Here is a 14,459-nt window from a genome sequence, read left to right as displayed (position 1 = left end):
TGCAACAGCTAAAAACACTGGCAAAAATAAAAGGATACTTTTACCTCCCTCTTCCGCTGTATAAAAGAGATGTTGAATCTCAGCTGTGCATACCTGGATACAAAGGTTCCAAAACATTATAGCAGAATACTGTTGAATACTAGACTAGTTTACCACAAGTGGAAAGCAGGAAGAGGATATTGGGCAGTAATAAATAATACTGTCCAGAATTTGACCATTTCAGTCTAATACTTGATCCTGCAAAATTTGTGGAACTTATAAAGGTATCAGAATCCAATTATATTTCATCTTTAGTTATCAAATATAGAAAACCCCAATTCTGCCTTCTCTGGATTCTGCCATAAGAGGGAGAGAAGGGGAAGAACAAAGGGGCTTTATGGCCCTCACTTCCTTCAGTATACTTCTAAGGAACTGAATGTGTGTATTGCAAAAGAACTAACCATAAGAATGGGGCCGTTTTCCTTTCATGTAGTTTCTTTGAAGTCTCCATCCAGCCAGGCAGTAATGAAAAGGGGGTGGAAGTGTAATGCCTGAGACTGTCGCTGAAAGAGGGGGTTGATTGGGTGGGGCTACTGGGGAAACCCTTAAAACCTTGAATTGAAGAGCTTGGACCCCAAGTCCTGTCTAGAATGCCTGCAACCATTTTCTCTTAATAAAGGATTCCTGTTGGAAGAATTATTCCAAGAGTTCTGTCTTCTTAAGATGAAAAGTGGGGTGGGTCCTTACAAAAGGCTTATCAACACATATCTCTCCACATGTATTTCAACATAATACGAATGTAAGCTTTGCCATTGGTAAAACTTCTATGTATTTCAGATGTTCGTTTTCATTTCTTATGCTTTGGCTGGTACATGTGAATAATTACCTTGTGATGTTTTAACGGTGGAAATTCTGACAAAACCCGTTTCTTATATATGCTATAGAAAGGAAGATTTAAACCTCCATATATGTATGTCTTGTGCTGAAGAAAGCAATCAAGAAAGTTTAAATAGCCAGAAAAGCCTTAGAATCAGCCATCTAATCTGAAGGAAAGAGATGAAAAGACTTTGAAACCAAACTAAACTATTGTTTTTCCTTCTTCTAGGGAATGAATGACCTTGAAACTAAATCAGTACTTCTGAATACCAAACACAGAAAGAGACAGACTATTAAGAAAAACAATCTATACTGATAGCTCCATGAAATTATTTCAAGGTTAAAGATAAACAAAAATGAATAAATAAACTGTAGAAAAGCTGATTATACAGTCAAAAGTCTTTTTCTTTTGAAGATGCACAAAGACTTTTCCAAAGGTGTCTCAACAACATTATCTATTTATCTGACTGTTTAAATAGATGATTATGATGAGACAGAATATTAAAACAGAAGCAGATAACATAAAAGTCATTAGCATGCATTTAATGGACATACACCAAGCAACAATTTAGTTTTGTAGAACTCATTTTGAAATTGAGAGAATTTCAAAAAGCCCTACTTTAAAAGCACTGTGCTACATAATCTAACCCACCCCCCATTAATCAAGTTATTCTTAATTGAACAAAAGATTGTAATACCCATTGATTACAGCATTTAAAATACATCTCACAGCCTTTAAATTACTTATATATTTGTGCTTTTCAACCCACTTTTAAATATATCAATGTACTATCATCTCCGTTTTCAATTTCTGATTTCAATCAATGCAGTTGTCTGTATACATCTTAGAACAAAAATATGCAGTAATGTTACTGAGACAGAACCTAACATACTTTAATAAATATTTCACAATTATTCTTTTCTACATAGTAAAAAAAACTTGTGAATTTAGCTATTAAAAAACTCCCTTTTTACAATCCTGTAATTTCTTAATTTGGGGTAGAGTCAGGGTGAGTGGATGGAGCTGAGCATTTAATGGCCTTTCTGATGCTACACAGACTTCGTAGCAGGTATTTTTCTTTACACCCTAGGAGAGAAACACCTACTCATACCTAGCACTGAACTCTCAACCTTCTGTGTGAAGGTGAGCATCTTCACCACTAGGCCACCATGCTACTCTTGAATTTAGTTATCAAATGTTGACTAAATGCTGCTAAATCTAAAGAGATACTTAAGCTAGTTCAACATTGTTTCTCTTAAAAATGAGTCATTCAATGAAAGGAAATTATCATAAAATTCTAATAAGCCAAAAAAGGGTCCAAGGCTGATTACCAATTTTTATCATGCAGTCAATGTTGCAGAATAGTATTCAAGTTAGGTTTAAAAAATGCCACACATTTACAAATCAGTGGCACACATGCCCAAACCACAATATTCTAAACACTCTAAAAAAAAAAAACCCCAATATAACTCCCTCTCATACTTTTAACAGTTACAATTCCCGAGATCCTGTTTTGGCCATACCATATGTGTGACACCAACCTTATATTCTGGTTATTTCATTACCAACTTAGAGAACTGAAAATGAGAACTAAGAAAAGTACATAAAAGCAATCATAGAATTTAAATTTAAATTTCACAGCTGGTAACATGTTTTTCAGAAATTATTGCATCGTATTAAGAAGTTGTTTTCAACAAGAATAGAAAGTAATTATCAATTTCAGAAATGTTTATCTTCTTTCTGTACTCTTAAGCAGACAAAGTTATGGGAAGAACATCCATTTTTTTATCAACACATCAGATGTTTAACTTATTGTGGGAAAGTAACTCTGACAACATTCTGGTAATCCAAAATTCTTCTACTAAACAAATAGAAAAAGGAAATGGGAAGGCAGTTTGACATGGGTTAACTGATGAGTTCTTGTGCTAAAGCAGATTATTAGCATTTGATTTGGAATATCTTTGGAATAGTTAAATGATAAAGCAGAAAACCGATTCCACATTCATATTCAGGCGCAGCGGCAATCAAATATATTTAATTCTGAGAAAAGTAGCACTGTATTGTGGTTCGCAAGGTCTGGTTCTTTTGGACATGTGTGCGACATCACAACACTGTACATGTAGAAAGAGAGCAGGGCTTCCATCACAATACTGGCACACTGTTTTTGTCAATTTGACCTCCCCATGTTTCCTCTATGGATGGCTGCTATGCAGTCAGAATTTTCAAAGGCATAACATTAAAGAAAAACATACTTCTTGTTGCTACTTCCACAATACCTCTCAGTTATTGAAAGCAAATGAAAACACTGCTTACAAGAACATGGGTGTTGTTCCATCAGAAATACTATACATTGTACTGTACAGCAAAGCAAAGATTCTGTTGATCAGATGAACACACTTTCTATCCAGGACTTTAATTACTTGTAAAACATTCCTATAACTGTTTAGTTCATTATTATATCAGCACAAAAATCCATCTATTCCATCTCCATTCTAACATAAATTGCTTATTTCCCATGACAGAGGTGTCCATGATCAGATACGGTATTAAGTATGTGAAAGTAACCATGTTTTAAATCATGATTTAACCTTTCATGTAATATGACAAAATTGCCAGTTTTTGTTCAATAAGAAATCAGAACATAGTTAGTCTAACCATGGAGAAACTAAGACAACTGCACTACCAGCAGTAATTTTACAATTTGCAATTTGAAAAATAAGTAGAAGCCAGTAAAGTAATTGCTTCATTCTATAAATATGATTATATCTGTGCATGTTGACATTTTATGTATTTTCACTTAAAAAACTGAAATAGTTTGTTTACATTTTTGGCTTCTACAAAATATCATTTCAAACATCTACAAAACTGCCTCCCAAGAATAAGGAAACTGGAAGATCAGATCTGTATTCAGCTGCTTCTTAAGCTATAAATTTCATCTAGCACAATTACTGTTGCTATAATACTGAATAATTAATGCTGTTCGAGCATTTGTTGTAAAGATAACTTGCTTTAGCTAATTTGAAGTCTTTTAAAATACACATATATTCCTATTAATGAATTCATATATAAATCTAGTACTCTATCCACTAATAGCAAGGACACAGTTGCTGGCTGAATATCCTGGATAGTTCTTGCTTCATCAGAAATTTATCTGTTAGAAGTTCCTCCCACTTTTCCCTCAATTCAACGACTAACACTTTCTCTTTCAATTTTCCCCATATCAACAATTCTGTAAAGCAGGGTAAAATTCAAAGACTAATCCAAAATCACACAATGACCTTCCAGTGCTTAGGATGGGCTTGAACCTGAGTTTTCTTGGCCTAGACCAGGGCTTTTCAACCAGGAGGAATGAAGAAAGATAGCATCAGCTGGAGGTAAGACATGGAGGGAGGGAGGGAGGGAGGGAGGGAGATGAAGAGTGGAAAGATTCTTATGTGCTTTTGTGACTGAAATTCTGGGATTTGTGAAATCTGGGCTTTGTGTTCTTAAGGAGTGTTTGGCAATTTCTATTTGGCTGATGGCTGATGTCTCCTGTTAGCTTCTATTGTTCTGCTATTGCAGCGGTTCTCAACCTGTGGGTCGCGACCCCATTTGGGGTCGAACGACCATTTCACGGGGGCCGCCAAACAACGCGATCCGCCATTTTTTTCCTCAGCCGGCGCAGGGGCGGCACCGCGCATGCACGCCGTGCAGGGGGCGGCACATGGGGGTGCCACCGCACAGGGGTGGCACATGGGGCGGTGCCGCGCATGCACGCTGCGCAGGGGGCGGTGCCGCGCATGTGCGCCGTGCAGGGGGCGCCGCCGCGCATGCGCGTCGCCTGCTTATGACCGGGGTCGCCGGTATAAAAAGATTGAGAACCACTGTGCTATTGTTAGCTGTAAGTTTTGCTGCAAGGGATTTTGAAGTATTTTTCTCCTGAATGGATTTTGCCTGTAGCATTCCTTTACTTATGAATGGAGCCATTTGGGGAGGCTGCCTTAGTTGGCAGCCAATACTTACTACATTTTTTTTCTTCCTTAAATGCCGGCTACACTCATTAACTTTCCTTTCTAGCCAGTAACTAATTCTTAAAGGGAAATGTTCCTTTTTAAGCTAGTTCCCTCAGCAGCTTCACTTTTCTGTCTCTGGAGGCTTTTCCTTGTTTAATGAATATATGGAAGAGGGAAAATATGGGAGGGGGTGTCAAATTCTTCCTTCAGAAGGAGGTGGGCATGAGAAAAAGGGAGGTAGGGAAAGAGGGAGGGAGGGAAGGAAGGAAGTCCCGCCTTAGCACTTGGCCACTAGCAGCCCTGCCATTGACTTTGCTCATCAAAAGGTTGCAAAAAGGGATCATATGACCCTGGAACACTGTAATCATCATAAATGTGAATTAGTTGCCAAGCATCCAAATATAAATCACATGACCCTGGGCATGCTGCAATGGTCGTAAGTGTGAAAAATGGTCATAAGTCATTTCAGTGCAATTGCAACTTTGAACAGGCTTTTTTTTGGGGGGGGGGTCATCAAGTTTTTGACACCTTGCTAGGTGGTAGTCAAATATTGCCATAGCCTAAAAGTGGTACAGTCAGTGAAAAGGTTGAAAAGCCCTGGCCTAGACCAGCATTTTAGCTATTTTATCATATTGACTCATTCTTCTCTACCTCAAGGAATCATAATTCAATTGGATTTGTACAATTTACTCTGTTTCCTATCACATCCTAATTCACCAATTGCTTCCTGAAGTTAGAATGGCCTCTTCCTTACTCACATTTGGAAAAGTAGTAAAAACAGTCTGGAAAATTGAATCATGACAATTTTTCCCTCTAGAGATCAAGATGGCTCCAATTCTGCTGGCCATTTGAAAGCCCTAAAGACCTAGTTCTGTGTCCAAGCCTAGGGCCCTGAGCATGTGCAGGGACCATCTTCTACGTTGTGCTTGTGGTTGTGTTTCTTAGCTGCATGTATTTTTAATTTTTACAATATTTATTATTTTTTTAATCTATTTTAATTTTGGATACCCAGTCATTGAGATTGGCAGCCATTTAAATTTTATAAATAAATGAGAAAATGAACAAGGAAAAGCAAGGACTAGAAGAGACTAAGCAGTACCGCCTTCCTGTTTTAAGATTAGTCACTCTCTTAACATGTGCAGGTACTTTAAGAAAAATCATCATAATTGGCTTCTCTAGGGAAGATATAGCCTCTAAAAACAGGAAGTGCATCCTTTTTACACCTAGGAGAGACTGGAATATCGCCATCAATTGTTTTCATAAATGACAGAAGAATGTGTTGTCATGGTTCAAAATAAAATGGTTCAAGAATATGAAACGTCAAAAATGCAGAACCATTAATCCCAAATTTTTCAAAATATATTTGTTTGTTAATGTGCCTTACAACTAAATATACCACATCAATAACATGGTTGCTTTTGTACAATTGTAATACTTTATTTTCCCTTTCTTCTTTGCTACTGATGCATTTTCTCCACAGCTCAGGATCATTAATAAGTATGGTCTCACAGTCAAGCATACTTTGCTCTGATTAAGTTCTTATACTAACTTGATACCCATGAGAAGAAGAAAAAAATAGTCAAATTCATGTTTTGTGTAAAGCAAGAACATTAAATATTTCTTACTGTATTTTCAGCAGCAAATTAGCAGAATGAGTAAGGATAAATCAATAAAAAAAAATCATTCTCCACTGAAAGAGAAAACAGAATTGCTTAAAAAGCATTCATCACCTGATGGATGGCATCTCCTTTTGGAATAAGTAAGCAGGACCCAAATTCTCAACTTAACTGCCCAAGAAGACAGATGTCAAAGACATCATCTAAAAAATCTCAGAACATTATTGTTAATTCAAAAAACAAACAGAAAAAACAAATAAAGAAAAAGATAATCCTCATACTTTTGGGAGGATCTGCCAATCTCCTGATGAAGGTCACAAGCCCCATCCTGCTGTTATTTAGTTTAGTTTTCTTTTATGATCTTGAAATAAAATATTCTCCATGATATTCAGGAAACAGATACTTTCAGAAAGAAAATTTATGATTTCTCCTGAGCCTCATGGAGAGCATTTGTAGTTCAAAATTAACAGAACAGTTCTGCTGAAGGAAGTTTCCAGGAAGAAAACATTTCAATATTGTCACTGTCAACAGCAAAAGCAAAAGCAACCAAAGGCAGGGGAAGGATTAGATAATGAATACCAGGAAACAGGGATATGGCAATCTGATGTATCCCTTTATAACTGCCAGCCAAAGTGACTATTGTCACCATTACCCAATCAGAAAGGGCAACACAGAACTCAAGCAATCCAAGATTACCCTGTTGAAATTCACTGGCAAAAGCAGGATTTGACAGGGATTCAGCATTTTATAAAATACCTTCAAACCAAGAAACGTTGCTAGCTAATGCAAGAGAGAATACTCTACTTATTAGGTAACTCTTTAGAAGTAGCTATAGCAAAACCAAAAATTAATACCTGAGGGGACCTCTGCCAAAGTACTGGTTGTTTCAAGTTTGTCCTTATGCGTTCATCATGTAGATGAGCCATCCCAACAACTTTAACTGTAATTGCTTACGATAGTAACTGTAAGCTCGTCCTAACTATAGGCACGGAACCCAAGAATTAGGAACGATGCAGGATTCAACAAAGTTTCAGGATTTATTATGTTGCTAAGTTGAAAAGAAAGTCAGCCCTGAGAAACCTCCCATTCCAGCGTATTAAATAAGCCCCGCCACCACACCTCAATTACCAATCACCGCTCCACCCTTGCCACACCCTCATGTTTGTCAGACCCAGCATCCCAGTTAACTGAAAACAGCAGATTAATTCAACTCAAGTCCCTTCAGACGCGCGTCGCAGGCAGAGCGTCATTAGCTGATCGTCGGCAGCCCATTGGAAATAACACCATCCATCTGATTCGCGGTAGCCCAAATCAGTCCCTAGACGCGCGTCGCAGGCAGGACGTCATCAGCTGAGCGTCGGTATCTCTAGCGCCGCCCATCTGACTTGCAGCGTCACCGAGGCCTCTCAGCAGCGTCGCAGCCCGCTTATTCAAGATGTTTTACGATGGGTCTGACATTCGGCCCCCCCTCACCACGGGATCCCCTGGAATAGAACGTTACAGGTTAATGCATCGTTTGGTTAACAGTATCTATATATTATTTAACCCCCCCCCCCTCATTCGGTTTCGGCTTATTTGGCCATATTTTATGGTATCTTCGGAGCAGCTCCGGAGCGAAAACCTTTCCACTCTGCACCCATGAAGCATCGGATAGGGGATATCCTTTCCATAATATCAGGTAGTATACTTTGCCCCCCCGCCATCGTGAGTCCATGATATCCTGTATCTCATACTGTCCCGGAGCTATAGGTCCAGGAGGATCTGTATGAGTGTTCCTTTCTATCGGCTTCAACAGACTCACGTGGAAAACCGGATGTATTCTACCAAGGAAGACCGGCAGTTGGAGTTGTACCATAACAGGATTAATGATGCGTATTATGCGAAATGGACCCACGTATTTCGCCGCCAACTTCTTGCAGGGTACCTGTAACTTAAGATATTTGGTCGAGAGATATACCTGGTCACCTACTCGGAATTCGGTTGACATTCTACGACCTTTATCTGCCTGTTCCTTGGCTATTTGCCCCGCCTGTATCAGCGCTTTCTTTACTGTATGCCACACTTGGTTAGCACGGGACATCCAGTCCCCTGGCTTCGTGGCCAGGGACGTCAGTGGTTCACAACCCGGTAAGGGATTTAGATCGTAGCCATATACCACTTGGAAGGGGGTTAACCCGGTACTCTTATGCACTGCATTGTTGTAAGCTAGCTCGGCAAAGGGTATATAATCCATCCAATCCGTCTGTTGGTGAGAGACATAGCAACGTAGGTATCGTGACACGGCCGCATTGGCTCGTTCCGCTGCTCCGTTGGTACATGGATGGTATGCAGAGCTCAATCCTTGAGTAGTTCCAATACAGGCCAGAAATTGACGCCAGAATCGAGCTGTGAATTGAACCCCGCGGTCTGATATAATCCGTCGGGGAGCTCCATGTAGACGATAAATGTGCTGTACAAATAGTTTCGCTAGTTGCGCTGCAGATGGCAGCCCTTTGCAGGGTATAAAATGAGCCTGCTTTGAAAATAAGTCTATTACCGTCCATATGACTGTGTAACCTTTTACATTTGGTAACTCCACCAGGAAGTCCATGCCAATATCTTGCCATGGCCGTATCGGATCAGACACTGACTGTAACAATCCCATTGGCTTCTTAGGTATTACCTTTGCCTGTGCACAAACCCTACATTCTTTTACGTATGTCTCAATATCTTTCCTTAAGCTTGGCCACCAAAATCGCCTTCTTGCTAGGTGTAATGTTTTTACAAAACCAAAGTGACCTGCTACTTTGGAGTCATGACATTGATGGTATACCCGGCTGCGCACTTCCTGAGGTATATACAATTTATCGCCATACCAGGCCAAACCATTACGATAGGTCAATATCGCTGGATTCGCTGATAGCCAAGGATCAGTTACTAAAGCTGTTTTTATTTCTTCTTCAAAAGATGCTAGCTTTGTGCAAACTTCTGCCTTTTCGGGCTCCCCATTACACTGAGGTATGACAGCCTGGATCACCTGTTCCCGTTTGCTGTCATATTGGGGCATTCGGGAGAGTGCGTCCGCTAGAAAGTTCTTTCCACCCGGAACAACCTTTAAACAGAACTTGAAACGTTGAAAATACTGTGCCCATCGGACGTGTTTAGGCGCTAGTTTTCTTGGTGTTTGAAGCACTGTTAGATTTTGATGATCTGTCCAGACTTCGAAGGGATGTTGAGCCCCTTCCAACAGATGGCGCCAAGTGGACAATGCCCATTTCACTGCAAATGCTTCTTTTTCCCACACTGCCCAACGTCGTTCTGTTTCAGTGAATTTTTTGGACTTGTAGGCACACGGTTGTAGCATATTTTTCTCATTACGCTGCAATAGAATAGCGCCAACGGCTACATCGCTAGCGTCCGCCTGTACAATAAAGGGCTTGTCCGGGTCAGGATGTGCCAATAACGGCTCCTGTGCAAACAGGCTTTTTAACTTTTCAATGGTCCATTCCAGCGGTTGTTTTGGTCGGGGTTTACCAGTATTGTGTTTGGTACGTAACAACTGAGTCAATGGTAGGGCCACATCAGCGAAGGACGGTATGAACTGACGATAAAAATTAGCGAACCCCAGAAACCGCTGTAATTGGCAACGAGTCCTTGGGGCTTGCCATTCTAATACACTGCGTATCTTATTGGGATCCATCTCTATTCCCTTCGCAGAAACCCGGAATCCTAAGTAATCAATACGGTCTTTGTGGAATTCGCATTTTGATATTTTACAGTATAGTTTGGAATCTAGTAATTTTCGCAACACCGTTCGAACTAATTGTATGTGGTCTTCCAGTGTACTCGAGTATATAAGTATATCATCCAAGTATACCAGTACACCCCTATAAAGATGGTCATGCAACACTTCGTTTATTAACTGCATGAAGACAGCCGGGGCTCCCTGTAGACCGAAAGGCATCACCTTGAACTGATAACTCCCTAAGGGACAGTTAAAAGTGGTCTTCCACTCATCCCCTTCCTTTATCCGTATTCTATAATATGCCTCTCGAAGATCTAATTTTGTGAAAATCTTGCCAGTGGCCAAATGGGCAAGGAGGTCTTTCATGAGAGGTAGCGGATAAATGGGTTCTACGCATACCGCGTTCAGTCCTCTGAAATCTACACATAACCGTAGTCCTCCATCCTTTTTTTCATGAAATATTACGGGTGCTGCTATTTTAGAGCGCGCCGGCTCTATAAAGCCCCTAGCCAGGTTTTTATCGATATACTCCCTCATTTCCTTTAGCTCAGCGAATGTCATGGGGTACATTCTGGGCTTAGGCAACTTTGCCCCAGGAATAAGTTCGATGGCACAATCTGTTGCCCTATGGGGTGGCAGAGTGTCGCAATCATGTTCACTAAATACTGCTGCCAGGTCGTTGTAGACTGACGGGTGTCCGGGTCCGTCCCCGTCCGGTATTGGGTCTACAGCACCCAGCCCTTTATCCCCATTATGATCAGGTGTGGGTAGTGGCTGAGGACCCACGGGCAACCGCAATCGTCGAGACCCATCCTCCCACCAGATGATCGGTGTCTATTTATCCAGCCAGGCCAATCCAAGAATGAGAGGTTCGGTCATGGAAGGGACCACGATGAATCTGATAACCTCCCAATGACCACCTACATCCATCCTGACTGGTTCGGTCACCAACGTGGTTGGAGCCCCCCCTAGCAGTGAACCATCCACCTGCTCGAATCGAATTGGGGATTTTAGTCGAGTCACCCTAATCCCCATCTGTTGTGCTACCCCCCTATTAATTAAACACCGGGTGCATCCGGTATCAAGCAATGCCTGAAAAGACCTCGCTTCCCCAGTATTTGGGCTTGTAAGAGTTACTGGAATGGTGAATGGGACGATTGGTTCACTCACCATTGAATCTTCTACAGGACCGTCCTCCTCGTATTCCTGCAACATGGGGGAATGATCACCGGAAGCTGGCTGTATCGGTGTCTGCCCCGTTTGGTGGGCTACCCGTGACTTCTCCGTTGTTTTCTGCGGTGTAGAGCCTGGTTTGCCGATCGCCGTTGGTGTCCCTAGTATTGCCGGTAGTCCGCACTCTGCTGCTCGGTGCCCTGGTCGGTTACATCGGAAACACCTAAAGGTTGTCTTTGGGCGCGTTGCTTCCGGTGTGGCCTGGACCATACGGCCTGTGGGCGGGTCCTGGCCCCGGCGGGGTGGTAGTCTGTTCTCACGCCCACTGGTATGCTCCCTCAACCCGATGTCCAGTTCCATCGCGGCTTTAAACCAATCGGACAGACGTCCCCCTATCCCTCTCACTATACATGCCCGGCGTATCTCGTTATCCAAGCCATTACAAAAGTGGTGGACCAGTAAACGATCCGGCCACGATCGCAGTCTCCCCGCTAATTTCTGGAACTCACGGATGTAATCTTTTGCCGGTCTCCCTCTTTGTCGCAGGCCCACTAGTTGGGCCTCCGCCCATTGTAAGCGTGTTGGGTCCTCGAATCTAATTCTTAACGCATCCAGGAAGAGCCCCACATCAGCTAGCTCTCTGGCTTGGTCACTATAGAGATCAGCTGCCCATGCAGCTGCCTCTCCCTGTAGACTCGATGTGACTGCGACCACCATCGACCAATTGGATGAATACAGAGTGGAGTAGCGATCTAGATGGTTCAGTACATGACTAAGAAAGACTGCTAAGCGATCTGGGTCCCCGTCAAATGTAAGCGTTATAGGGGGAGGGTTCCACACCATATTCTGAGGCCATGGAGGTGGCACCTGTCCTCCATACCGACCAGCCTCCAGAGATGGTCTAGGACGAGTCCCTGCTCCTCCCCCCGTGGGTCCTGCGCCCATGTCATCAGGGTCTGCCGGCCTGTCCCCCAGTCCCCTCACTCCCATTCCATAACGTGTACGATCCGTCCCCACCTGCCTTGTGGTAGGTTCCCGCAACGTAAACTGGTCATCCGGGTGCAGGTTAAGCTCTGTACCGGACAACCGGAACTGGGAGGTGTAAGGTCGGCTATCCTTGCTAGGGCTATGTATAGTAGCGGGGTATATACGTTCCCCAAACTGGTCTCTGAGCACATCCAGCGTGTACTGCCCCGGGGCTGTGGAGCAGCTCCATTCCTCTTCATAGTCTCCAGTGACCCGGCATTCCCTCCAACCGGTAAAGCTTGGCGCCAACCGTCGTCCGCGACCATCCTCAGGGAGCCCCAGCGTTGGGCTAAACCACCATTCACCCCCCGTATCCACCGGACGTTGCTGTCGGGTTTTTGGACCCTCAACTACGGGAGCACATATTTTTTCCCTCCGTCGAACCACCGTTGGCTCCTCCCCTGTGCCGCCCGCTGCCAGGCCCTCCAGCTGTTCACCGGACTCCTCCGAGTCTTCAGCCATGACAGGGTCCTCTTCCTGCGTTCCCTCTGCCATAGCTCCTTGTTCCTAGCGAGCGCCGGGTGTTGGAACAACTAATGTGAGTGAGGGCTGACTTAATGTAAGCTCGTCCTAACTATAGGCACGGAACCCAAGAATTAGGAACGATGCAGGATTCAACAAGTTTCAGGATTTATTATGTTGCTAAGTTGAAAAGAAAGTCAGCCCTGAGAAACCTCCCATTCCAGCGTATTAAATAAGCCCCGCCACCACACCTCAATTACCAATCACCGCTCCACCCTCGCCACACCCTCATGTTTGTCAGACCCAGCATCCCAGTTAACTGAAAACAGCAGATTAATTCAACTCAAGTCCCTTCAGACGCGCGTCGCAGGCAGAGCGTCATTAGCTGATCGTCGGCAGCCCATTGGAAATAACACCATCCATCTGATTCGCGGTAGCCCAAATCAGTCCCTAGACGCGCGTCGCAGGCAGGACGTCATCAGCTGAGCGTCGGTATCTCTAGCGCCGCCCATCTGACTTGCAGCGTCACCGAGGCCTCTCAGCAGCGTCGCAGCCCGCTTATTCAAGATGTTTTACGATGGGTCTGACAGCAACATTGTAACAGAAGCATTTACAGATGAATTTTTTAAAAGATGTAAAGTGCCTTATGCAAATTTATATTTGATAAGGAGGGATTTGAAGTTAGAACTGTGCAGACTTATAAGACTAATTATTCATGCAGTAAGCTAATCCAGTATCCAGTTCAATAAAGCTTGTTTGCTAACTTATATTAGAAGTTAATTGTCTCTACTTTTGTTCTCGTCATTGTTACGGCTCCTTCAAGGTAAAAGAAGGAAAAGCACACTGTGAGGTCTAAATGATTCTGGCGAGACAACTAATATCGTGATCTGCCAAAAGCAGCATTTCTGCTAGATTAGCCTCCTCCTCCTAATTGCCAAAACTTACATGCTTCTGGCAGCAACACAGAGGTCTCTGGGGAAAAAGAAAAGGTGTCATTTGTTGCTGTAGTTAAAGCATTTGTCCTCCTAGGAAACATGATCTCATTAATTCCGGGTTCACTTGTAGAGGCTCTTACCTGCAATGTTGAATATTTAAACAGAACATGTTTAACGTAGCCTATTTAAGTTCCCCTCCACTGTTCTGAGAATCTGAAAATACTAAGTGGCCATGCTGTTGTGGTCCCATGGGCTACAAAGTTTTCTCACAGAGGTAGCAGATATATTTTTATCCAAGATATTGGACTTGAAGTAAACGTACCACTTATTCAATGCTTACATTATATGGATAAAAAGGAATTCGAAAGGTTCAAACACTTGGAAAATCAACCATGAGAATTATGGGATAATAATCAAAAACATTTGGAGAGCATCTTGTTGAATAATATTGTCTTACAAACTATAGTACTTTATGCCTGCAGCAATGTCATAGTTTGTAACATTCCAAACTGTTTCAAATCAATGGAGTGTGTCACTTCAATTTTGAGCATTAAGTCAAATATCAAAAACATGTGGCCCACTACCTATTTATGGAAACCTCAGCAACCTTCATTTTAATGATACTATAGAGTCTTTATAACCCTATTTTAATAACTAAGGGTCTATGTAGAAATA

The 14,459-nt window shown here is 42.4% G+C and overlaps 1 protein-coding gene across 6 annotated transcripts in view; it reads right to left on the bottom strand.

Annotated features, from left to right (window-relative positions):
• Nucleotides 1-14,459, bottom strand: part of B3GNTL1 (UDP-GlcNAc:betaGal beta-1,3-N-acetylglucosaminyltransferase like 1) — a 159,134-nt gene that overhangs the window by 129,121 nt on the left and 15,554 nt on the right. For 3 of the 6 annotated variants that reach the window (XM_039335837.1, XM_039335836.1, XM_039335835.1), the window contains exon 5: nt 13,795-13,821. In XM_039335837.1, the coding sequence (XP_039191771.1) occupies nt 13,795-13,821 (27 nt within the window). Of the gene's footprint in view, nt 1-10,761; nt 13,925-14,459 lie in introns of those variants that run through there. The other 3 variants (XM_039335834.1, XM_039335833.1, XM_039335832.1) reach the window with 3 other exon arrangements.

Source organism: Crotalus tigris, unplaced genomic scaffold, assembly GCF_016545835.1.
Source record: "Crotalus tigris isolate CLP2741 ecotype Arizona unplaced genomic scaffold, ASM1654583v1 scf7180000017662.1067850, whole genome shotgun sequence".
In the NCBI taxonomy this organism is placed as follows: Eukaryota; Metazoa; Chordata; class Lepidosauria; order Squamata; family Viperidae; genus Crotalus; species Crotalus tigris.
This window is presented reverse-complemented; position numbering and strand designations above follow the sequence as displayed.